This window comes from Opisthorchis viverrini (assembly GCF_000715545.1).
Source record: "Opisthorchis viverrini unplaced genomic scaffold opera_v5_476, whole genome shotgun sequence".
Lineage (NCBI taxonomy): Eukaryota > Metazoa > Platyhelminthes > Trematoda > Opisthorchiida > Opisthorchiidae > Opisthorchis > Opisthorchis viverrini.
Genome location: NW_008752142.1, coordinates 145,971 through 157,903, shown reverse-complemented (window position 1 = coordinate 157,903; position 11,933 = coordinate 145,971). Strand labels below are relative to the sequence as shown.

At 44.2% G+C, this 11,933-nt stretch overlaps 1 protein-coding gene across 1 annotated transcript in view; it reads right to left on the bottom strand.

The window, feature by feature from the left end:
• Positions 1-4,722: 4,722 nt before the first annotated feature.
• T265_11338 (hypothetical protein) overlaps positions 4,723-11,933 on the bottom strand; it is a gene marked incomplete at both ends in the record, with an annotated part of 39,402 nt that continues 32,191 nt past the window's right edge. The window contains one exon of the mRNA XM_009177969.1: positions 4,723-4,833. Coding sequence (XP_009176233.1) covers positions 4,723-4,833 — 111 coding nt within the window. The remainder of the gene's footprint in view (positions 4,834-11,933) is intronic.

Below are 11,933 nucleotides of genomic sequence, written 5' to 3'. Positions count from 1 at the left end.
AACCCACTGACAGTGCTAGATTTATGCACCAATTTACCAGCTCACGCGTGCAATGCGCAGCTACCTACCCCCCTACCCCAAATCATCGGTGAACGAAACTGCGACAGCTACAACCAGTGTAGGACGAGTACGCGGTTCTTACAGCTGACAATGATAATGCTGATGACTGTATCTTTCAAACAGTTTCATAACAGCACTCGCATGCTGGCCGAAGATAGATGTTTAACTCGTCTTTGTGAAAACACCTCCTTTAAGAGGTGGTCATCTAGTAAAAACAAGAACTCTGGACAAGGGAATTCTGTTCTAAGTTCAGATATAGCTTCTCCTTTCGGGCGGTCTTCTGGAGAGATACACTGCATTAGTAGGTGACTCGATCACGTCAGACAAGGTGGTCAGATTCGAACTTTGCGTTGGAATCAATGTTTGTTTGTTTGTTGTTTGCAATAATCCGTGAAATTCAGAGGAATGTTCTAGAACCCAAAGAGTTTGTTATGACGGTACATTTTTTTCTACCGGAATTGAAATCTGAGGCATTTCGCTCACTAATATGACATTAGCGAAGCACCAAAGTGCTTCGCGGACATCCCGTTTTCGTACAAACCTGTGTCCAGATTTACAACCGCGCACAAGTGAGTTGTCGAAAAAACTAGCCAAAATGTCGCTGCGTCTCGACAGCTTACAGCAATCCGGTCGATCGGACGAGTCAGGTGACAAACTATGTCATCTACCGGGACGAACGATTCTGAAAACATTTCTGCAATAAAGACATTCCTATATAGAAAGATCACAAGGAGAACAAAATAGTACTCTATCGTAACCGAAACTCGACTAACCATTAAAATTATTTCGTGTCTCTGAAAATAACGTCAGCGCAGTAAAACCAATTAAAGAAGGGCATCGACGAACTCCCAGACACATGTTCTGGCCAGGTTTAGATACAGGGAAACTCTTCCTGGTAGAGAAATGCAGTATATTCATTCGAGTAAGACATCCCCAAAACTATCACATAAAGAGGTCCTAGTTGCAAAGGATAAACTAGCTGTATTCTTCTCGCTGTGCATGCACCTGGGTTCAAGTAGAACATAAAGTTGACGGGAACTCGGGGAATGCGCCTACCTCATGAGCTCCAAGAGGGGCGAAACCGGTGGTGGGCTGTCGAAGAGTTTTCAGCAACCTTGTGAGTAGTTTCCTTTATCACGCAAACGTTGTTTTGTGGCTGCAGGAATTTTTTCATCCGGCCTGTAGAACCATAGCTCATAGCCTTTTCTTCGTGGGTTCTGGTTCGATGGGACATCAAATGGCTTCTCAATGTCGGTTTCCATCCAGCGGTTTCCAAAACCCCTGAGAAATTTAATGTGATTCCCAGGCATTGCGATTTGTACCGAGAGTCTGGAATGGGCTAGACGAAGTCAATGTATACTGTCGACGATAAACCAAAAAGATTCGCAAGGTGTTCCAAAGACTTCCTTACCTCAGCTCTCAAGATTATTTCAAGAGGTTTCAATCAGACAGCACACCATGTTCACAGTGATTTGGCACTTTCGAACGACAGACTGCCAGGTTACAAACCACTACCAGCGTCGTTTTCCGTCACAGTGTAGGTTTTGCATACAATGCCTCTTGTTCTGAGATCGCATATTCTCAGGCTGAAGTGATTTTCCCCAAGGCGTTCTGGCTGAGTAAGAAGCAGTGAAGGGTCAGGAACTTGGAAATCATTGGTCACTGTCTCATAACCGACAAGAACGTGTTCAACCAATGGAATTACGAGGAGAATCCTGGTTGTTTCTAGCAAACTTGCAGTAAGCATGGAATGAACGGTACTCCTACTGAACGACTGAAGACACTGTGAGAACCAACATTTGTTCTCAGCGTTAGCAAAATTCACCTGATATGATATGAATGTGCTGAAAGAAAGTAGTCTCACGATTCAGCTGGAATGAAGTTCAAGATATCAAAGGATGACTCTGCCCATGAGGTCGATAGCTCGCAACTCTGCTTGGAGTTCATCAGATTGGTCTGGTCTATTCTATTCGTCCCAAACTGAACGTAGGTGGCGAGTTCAAACAAACCCACCGCTCTTTTTTTACTTTTGCAAAATTCCCAATAAGTAGACCTACCTGGTGAGATTCAGGAAGGGAAGAACTGGTAGCGGGTCGTCAAGAGTTTCTATCGACCTGACGAGCAGCACTGAGACCCATTTAGGCATCAATATTAGTCCGATTGCAACATGAGTGTTTATCACAACTCAAGCATAATTCTGTTTTCAATTATAACATAAGCCAAGCGGGGAGTCGTGGATTAGGCCTACCTGACAAGTCACAAATGAGAGTCCAGGGGCTATTCAACCATTTGAATAGCGACTATGAAAAACCGAGATACTGTTTGAACTTCGTGGTTTTCGGAAACAATCTCCTTTTTTTAAAGAACAGATACGACTATTGATTTGCTTTTGAGTAATAGTTTCATTTAAAAAAGAAAAACATGAACGGAACCTTGAATGCCTCCGTAATAAATCGGTCGTAGAAGTGATCCATGATTCACAGGCTCACAGTTTGGAAGCCTTATTCCGCGATGCGTACAACCAAAGTGAATTGAATATGGTATAAGAAAGTTTTTGTGAGTAGTATTGGCCGTGCGCGGTCAGTAGCTGTTGGTGAAAGGAAGAAGGCCTTTGCTGCGGAGTTCTTCACTAAAGAGACACCAAGTGAACTGTTACAGGGTATCGGACAGGGGAGCAAAACTCTCATATGCATCTTGTTTACAAAACTGAGTATCCATCTTCTCCTTGAACGCGTCTTCCTGAACTTTCCTGGATATTCATTGACTGTTACTCGATTGCGAGTAAATGCCACAAAGCCACTCCACCAATTCCGTAACAGATCTTACTTTTCAAGAGACGCGATGAGGAGTTACGAGTACTCGTATGCCTCATCAGTAGTATCCACCGTTACATCGGTACTGGCATGTCGATTAGCGGGACCGAAAGTCTTACATACAAAGGTTTTCGTCACACGAACTATGGTAGATGAGGCAGTCCTTCCCGGAGAGCCTATCAAAAGCAAGCCGAAAAGCACACGTTTTCTCACACCAAAATAAATGACAGGCTTGTTGTCATGTTGCTCGAAGATTGACCTGAATTTGTGCAAGCTAGCGGACACTGCCACACTGATACGGATCAAAATGAGCAGGCCGAGTACTGAATTATCTGGAAAAATATTTGTTACGATCAATAAGACATGAATGACCGGATATGTTCTTGATCATAGACAAAATGTCACCCCCAGTCGTTTTGGCTCACGTTTCGTTTGTTCACGGTGTTCGTCTGAAAGTACCAAAGAGATGAGACGATCATTTCTGTTTAGGGTGGACAGCGAAGAAATTTGTATACATTCCAAGATCATTCAATGCGCACCGACGTACCAGTCCGCCTAGCGGTAGCACTTTATAGCGAACAGTACGAAGTTATATTAGTATTTTGAAACGTAATTTCCTGTTTCTCATCCATGCTCACATTACCGTCATCATCACCACCGCTAAATGTTGGAACAATGTCCAGTTCTTCCCTGTCGCCCGAAACAATATCACTCCATAGCCCCGTCTTGTATCGTCCCAAACTAAGCACATGGGTGATCGGACGGTCTCTATAGGGGGCAGTGGAAAGCGTTTGATTGGGGCGCGTGTAAATAAGCAGAGACTGAACATCACAGATGTACTTTGGTGGTTGAAGTTCTCCCATCAAGTTAAAATTCATGTAACCATTCCGCTGCTCTAAACAGGTTCTTACGTCCGATTTCCTCAGTCAATTGAGTCAACGGGTTTGTTGATAACCTCGGTTAGCCTAAATTGGTAATACTGATTAGAGTTTGGGGATAAAACTGGTAACTTATGTTACTAACACCTTGGAATTGAATTTCGTGAGTACGTAATATTTATCGCCATTATTTGGAATTCTTTTGAGCACAAAGCTTGTGAGACAAGCCTAAAATTTGGCTTTCTCTGACGGAGTTGATACGTTTGCTTCTGACCCGGGAAATGTGAGGTTAGGTGATAAAGACGAAACATATTCTGCTCTGACGTTCCTGTTAGCGTTTCCATGAGTAAGGTCCATATCGACACGTGGATCTCCATTCTACTCCTAGCTTTTGGCTATTCTTTATCAAATTGGCACTCAAACATCCAAAGACTACAGTTTGAATTAGTGGACTCTTGAGAAAGGCCTAAACGCATCTCAAAAGCCATAATTTTCCCTTTCCAGGACCGTTGGTAGGGTCCTGAAAGGGGTTCAGCGTCCTTCAGCTCCTGTACAACTGAAAGTCCATACAGGACCGTACAAAAGCTCGATTTCAATTCCCTGATTAATATGGTGATATGTTCTGCTAGCTTGCGACAGATTCGGAGGTATGACTTCTGTCAAAACGTCCTTCGGCATAGGAGCATTGCACTGGGGTCCTCTGTCGAGGTTGACCAACTAATTCGTATGGTGACCACTGTCTGGTAACCCAAACTATTCCTCAATCTAACTTAGCCGGGGAACAGAAGACCGCATGGAATTCGAAGTGCTTGTAGATCTAACCATCAACACAAATCAGACAAACATGTTGATTGAAACCAGCGGTTTATCCCGAACTTCGGTGGGTTTAGTGCCTGTTACACATCAGCCAATTTAGCATGTCCGTATCACTAAAGTGGGTTTTAGGGCCGGAATCATCCGATATAAACAGGCTACACAGCGATTCGCCAGAAGCCTTTGAACTTATCACTTTGTTGTTTCTCAGTTGGGACTACCGATTCTAGTTTCTTTCCCCTCTTTGTTATCGACCATTCCCTTCCATTCTGCGATATGAGTAAAGATGAAACAGACCCAAGCGCTATATCTGCTTAGCTTGCGATCAAAGAAATGACTCTACTGCACAATTTGGAATGACCTAAACTTCTGAACTACGTAAAGTGGTTCTGAAATAATAGTTTCCGAATCAAATCTAGACATGGTGTATTTAGACATAGCTGGCGACGTGTAGCTAGTAATGACTAGGGCAGTTAATGTCAGCCTATGAAGTTCGGGGTTTCAGCGTGACGCCAGGCTTTTATCCAGATGGCAGTGAACCCAGCAGCTGGGGGGGGGCTGTTTGACCACACATTTTCATAGAACATTGTTCGAGTATGGTAAAGCTAACGTAGGCCAAAGTAGATCAAAGGACTTCTGACAGAGAGGACCCATAGCTCTGGGTGCTTTTGTGGGGCTGCTTTCTGCCGTTTACTCATGACGGTTTGGACGAGTTTGGACATTTTGCCGAAGGGTGAGCATCATGACCATATTCTGTGACTAGATCGTAACTGTGGTGTCATCCAGGTCGATGATTATAGGCACTGACGAGGATGGCTTATTAGTGTGCCCACTGGCACTACGGTATCCGGGCTAGACATCCGTTGAACACTGATGACCAAGCATACTACCAACTGATGTGTCACAATCAGCGAATTTACATTGGTGTATAGTGAACTGTCGCCCTCAGCACGTTACCGCCGTTTTATACTCCGTACTTATCGACGATCAAGATTGTAGCTCTCAAAATCAGACTAGGATTTGTGTAATAACAGTTGGATCCGGTTGAAAATTTTCACCATATTGATTTTCCGTGCAACCCGGTGTTGTTGTTGTGCAATATCATTAAATTCAAAGGCTATCACGAACGCGGATTCGACCTGAGAAGTCGGACGTGTTAATTTTTGGAGTAACTTACCGTTTGTATGCGGTCGACTTCTGTGACTATATCAGGTGTCGAAGAAACGTGACAGGAAGAAAACTCGTAAGAACTAATCGTTACACATTGTCGTGATACACTTAAAATGGCATTCGAAAGTACACGACTACATTCCATCGAACTTTGTCCTTTTATTCAAGTTGGGCCAGGATAGTCCATTAGATTATATTCTGTCAGTTTGAAATTGGCTACTGAAATCTATCAAACTACAAAGTGATTGGTTCCTCGACAAATATCTCGTTCAAATCTCCATAAATATTGATGTGGTGCTCCACTGACTGTCTGTAGAGTGCTTCTAATCCCCACATCAATGACCGGCGTAATTTGCGGAACAATAATGAAAGTCTAACACTTCATTGGTTGTTGGTCAAGCGACAGTTGCGGAACAATAATGAAAGTCTAACACTTCATTGGTTGTTGGGTCAAGCACAGTTGCCCGCCCGCCGAGCTTGGCAATTGGCCTGCAAACGTTCCGTCGCCATCCGACGAGACATCGGTGTCAACCGCGCACTGACGATGTTTTCCGAAGATCGACTCTCTCATTCTCGACAAGATTATTCACGCAAAAACGGATAGGCCCAATACGAATGTCTAACGTTGAGTTGAAATATGAGGTGAACATGTTGATACTACTCCAAAAGTGCGCGTAATACTCATCTGAATCCACAAGTCCCAGCAGACAAAATTACTCATTCTTGAGCGACGCGACTGATTAGTCCGGCGCTTGGAACGGTGACCCTATAACCCTTCTGATTGTGTCAACCCATCAACCTGAACACCAGGGTCGGCAGTTCCATGGGTGCTGGAAGCACCCCGGACAACGTTTGATTGGTTGGAGGCATGTCCAGAGTGCGTTGGTGGAATGACTGTCTGTGAGTGACTGGAGACGTTGCAAGAAATGGCGGCTAATCGATGTCAGTGGCGTTCGTGCTGTCAATTTCTTCCCAGAATGTCTGATGAAGCGGTTGGAGGTGCAGGCACCTCAGAATGCTTGACATAGGCCAGCACTAGGTCCTATCCCCCACCCACTCTTTTCCTCTTCTTTTCATTGTNGGCAGTGAAGCATCAGTGCTAGCACTGATGTTGCTGTCTTTGATGGTGATGATGATGATGACTGCAAAACGTTCGTCTCATAGTTCAGCCATCTTGGGTCCTAATCCAGGCACAGCTGGTGAACATCACTAAGAATGGAACTCGGTTTCAGCGCCTCCCCGATTTGGTGCGCACTAACTAGAATAACTGTGAGAGGACAGAACTGTGGTGTGAACGGGGGTGATGTCCATTCTAAATGTAAATTACAAACGCTAGTTTTCAGCGTTACCCGGTCACGAACAGCAGTACACTGAGTGCGTTCAAGTTAGATTCTCATGCTATCATTGTACCATCATATTACTGTCAAAAGACGACAAAAAGAGTTCGTTTTGGATCAAAGAAACGGCCTTCGTGGCAGAACGAACGGAATACGCCCAACTAATTGCAGATGAAAGGTAGCATTCTGAGGAACATCGTAGATCGGAAGGTGTATTAGGTAGTCCCTCCCACCACGAGTATAGGGCTGAACTCAAATGGCGTGACCACCTAAAGAACCAATCAGAAAGTGTATCTTTTTGGAGGGAGTTGACGGTTAGAATAAACTTTAGTGTTGCCACAAAAAGTAGTATGATTAAGGGGTGTCTATTTGGAGGGCAGACATTTCTATCTCGAGTTGTCCAACTCTGAACAGATAAACCAAGAGTGAACTAGGCTCATACCCCTTGAGCGAAAAAAACCTGAGTACCGTCACAAAACTCGATAAACTGTCATCAGAATAACTCACCAATAAAAGACCACACGAAGCAGCAGACTACGGAAGTAACGGGGCGATACATTCGAAAAAGCACGTCAGATAAGAGTCGCTCAGATTTATACTCATTTATATCACAATATTTTCTCATGATCTCCAAAAGTCTCTCTCAAAGTTACTGGAATTCTTTACGTGACCCAGACGAGAGGCAGCCTAGAATGAGAGCCATAATTAGAAACCTGGGTGAGACAACAACTATTGGGTTCGCTGTGTGGGAATCTTGGTTTATCACTGCAAAACTCATTGTTGAGACTTCCACCCACGAAGCTCACACAGATGCAATACAAAGGCGGTAGTTGGGATGTATGAGATCATGCCGATACTGTATTGTTTTTAGAAATCAATTTATCGATTAACAGATTGGCTTGATTGTAAAGACAGAGTTGTTTTCAAATGACCGACTGTGAAAATGCTCCGGTCCGCGTGCGGCACACATGTTACTCCACCGATTCATTGAAGCGTTTACAGACGGAAATCTTCCGGCGACATAAACGTTACTGACCTTAAACAGTTGCATTTCGTTCACAGAAAGGACTGTGCTATGCAAAACAATGAAGCAGTCGGCGGGTTGACGAAAACACACTGACGTTTGCAACCGTTTTCAGCAACCTCGTGAGTAGTGCATTACCTCTCAGTAGATGGATGCAATCGGATAAAATACAAATCTGAATTCCTAGTTTAACAAACTTGGTCTTTTAGGAGTTGGATACTCGAAAACTGGGATAATGTAAATATGAAACTCGCAACCTCGTAGTAGTGCATTACTTCTCAGTAGATGGATGCAATCGGATAAAATACAAATCTGAATTCCTAGTTTAACAAACTTGGTCTTTTAGGAGTTGGATACTCGAAAACTGGGATAATGTAAATATGAAACTCAAATAAATCGACCACTTGTGATGCCTTTCAGCCAAATGTGATGGGGACGCTGACTCGGGGCTCGGATAAACCGATGAAAAATATAGTAACGTCTTGAAAACCAGCATAGATGAACCATAGGAAAGCTTCTGGATGTAGATTCGCTTGAAGACGGAAGAATATGGCAGTTTGCTGCCAAGACATGGCGACGGTTGCTGCAGTTAGGTGAGAAATTATTGACAGATGCTGCGAGCAGTACTGCCTGCTTGAAGTACCTTCTGAAGAGGGATCAAAGCGAAACTGAGCCGGCCGATACCGATGCGCATGCATCGGTCACTTTCACGAGGGGAAATTCCAGATGGATGCCGAAACTTTTCACAGCAGTAAGGCAGACTGTTGGGAGACGCCCGTGTATCAGCATAAATTATCAGACAACTCTTGTACGTCTAACGAAACTCCGTTAGGAAATTCACTCAGTGATTCCAAGATTTGTCTCCTCCAGAGGACCCCAACTCGGAAACTCCCATTCCGCCCAAAATGTCTCTCGGATGGCAGCGTTCCCCTTAGTGTCACACTAGAATGCCACTATTTATAGAGTTCGGAGTTTTCTCAGTGAGGAGAACCTAAGTCCTGGGATTACATCGTGTTGCTTGGAATTTAAAAAAAACTTAGGGGTCAGGAAAAGAGTTTAATAACGAGCATGACGCCGTGCATTGGCAACTTCACAGCGGCTGCATTAACGACAAAAATTAACGAAGTCATCCCCAAAGGAAACTACTCACAAGGTTGCTGAAAACTCTTCGACAGCTCACGACCGGTTTCGCTCTTCTTGGGGTTCATCAGTGGGCCCAGTCCCCAAGTTGCAGTCAAACTTGTCTTCTAGTTGAACCCAAATTGGACTGTTTTTGAGAAATACGCTCATTTGAAAATCAATTTAGTTTTCACGGGAGACGCAACTGAATCTCTCGTCTATGGTATTCTACAACTGAAGGTGCTGCACACAGGCCACCCCATGCTTCAGTTGGCACGATATTCGAGATAATAATGGAAAATTTCCTAGCAAAATAAACTACGTATACTGGATGCCAGATGTTATAGCGTTGGTGAGCAATTCTCAAGGTATTCTGGTGTGCAGTCTCAGTAGGAACAGCTCTGAAAACCGATCGGATTAGATTTTTCTGCTATCAAACAACCATTGACATGAAATTGATGGCTGTGAATGGATGATCTTGAGGCTGATGGAGTTAGCGTAACCAATAATCAAATACGGCGACGGATACGAAAGCATCATGGAGTTGTGCAGAGGTAGGAATCGGACATTCCAGGTAAATCTAATAAGCGATTACGTAGTCTAACGAAACCATTTCATAACAATTTTTGAGAGATAATCGTTCAACGGTGACACGCATTCGGTTCCTGGTCGCCATACCACCTGAACGAAGCACGTGGGCTGGGATACTGTCAGGTTGCCCAAGTCGCGAGGCAGGGGCCGCATTCAAAGCACAGATCCTCCGGTAAGTATTTTCACGCTCTAACCACTGAGCTATCTCGTCCGTTTCATACTAATTAACATAAAATAAATGCGCAAGCCAACAATAACCGTTACCCTACTAGCAGTAATGATTGTCGCCCTGTCAGTACGTGTTGTTGATGTCGCGTGATTCGATTGGCCATTCAATTTCGCGACGTTTGATTAACCTCCAAACAAGTCGCGATAGTCGCCTGGCTGGAACTGAGGACTAATAAGGGGCCAAAATGTGGAGTAGTTTCGACAAACACACCCATTTACATACTAAGTCGGCTTTGACAGGAAACTCACCTGGAACATAACCGAATTTCTCGTTTGCGATTTTTTAAGGAACTGAATTTGCTGCACCAGGCTGATTCATGTATCATTTGGCACGATATTCCAGATGTCGCGATAAATGTATAGACATAATACACTACTCATAAGGTTGCTGAAAACCCTTCGACAGCCCACAACCGGTTTTGCTCTTTCTTGAGGCTATCATGGAGGCACAATCCCCGAGTTTCCATCAACTTCATGTTGTGCTTGAACCAAAAATGGACAGATTTCAACGAACACATCCATTTGAATATCAATTTGGTTTTGACAGAAAGGTCACCTGGAACCCTGTATCACGATATCTCGAATACCGTATTGAAACATAGGGCGGCATGGTACAGCCCATTCAGTAGCTTAAAAGCATCATAAACGAGAGATTCGGCTGCGTTCCACATGAGTCTCCAGTCAAAACCAAATTGATATGCAAATGACTGCATTAGTCGAAATCTGTCCAATTTGGCTTGAAGTAAAACCTAAGGTTGACGGAAACTCGGGGACTGCACCTACTTGATGAGCCCCCCAAAAAAGCAAAACCAGTCGTGGGTTGTCGAGGAGTTTCAGCAACCTTATGAGTAGGGGGATACAGCAACGAGGAAGCCTTTCCAGCGTCGTATTTTAGCGAAAATCCAAAATCTCAATATGCAACCACCACGAGTGAATCACTAAGTCTAGTGCAAAGTTGAGATGCAATGAAACAATCGGAACTCCATCAGTACAGCAAAGGTCTGTGTCATTGCTGAATGTTGTAGATCAAAATCCCTCTAGCGAATTCACCGTATGGAAGGAGGCTTTCATAAGTTCTCTCATAATGCCTCCTCTGTTGAACACACTTTCGTCAGACTTCGACGTTCTTGTCCTGACTCAGAATGTTACACACGCCCCTATCAAGCTAGATTCAATGTCCGATGTTTTATTCCGCAGGTCGTAATACAGTGGCTACTAACACTGGCGGACTTAGTGATTTTTAAGCTGGTATTTCATTTCCAGCTGAAAAAATTCTTAGTGCGTACACGTGAATCTCCGTCCTGACTAGGCAACTTTCAATGGCGGAACCAAGGTACACTGACATTGAAGCACGTAACAAACTCCAGGTTGAGCAACATCTTTTTGATTAACTCATTCTGCTTTTTTGTGAGCAACCAAAGGCTCTGATTGCGAGTAGAATTTGCGCGGTGGCCGCTTGATGTTGAATGATCCTTCATTGGCAACATGAATACCGGCAGGGTCCTAACGTCTACTCCACACCCAGTACTAACCCAGTGATCCGATCAGTTAGGAAGAGTTTACCGGGAGCAATGAGTAATCTGAGGCGTTGGGCTCTTCTCCACCAATGAGTAACCCGTTTTCTGGCATGGAAATAGGGACAACCTGAAATCGACTGTAGTTTGGCAGAATATACACACCATTGATGGACTCAACCAACCTCAGCTTCCCAATACCTATTCGTCGTTGATCTTTGCCCAGCTGTAACACGATTCCGGTACGTAGCTGCCATGCTACCCGAAGGAAGCAGGAGGACTGGGATACTACCAGGTTGCCCAAGCCTAGACAGGGGAAGTCGAGAGGCAGAGGGCGGGTTGGAACCACGAACTTTCCGGCCAGTAAACTCGCGCTCTAACCACTT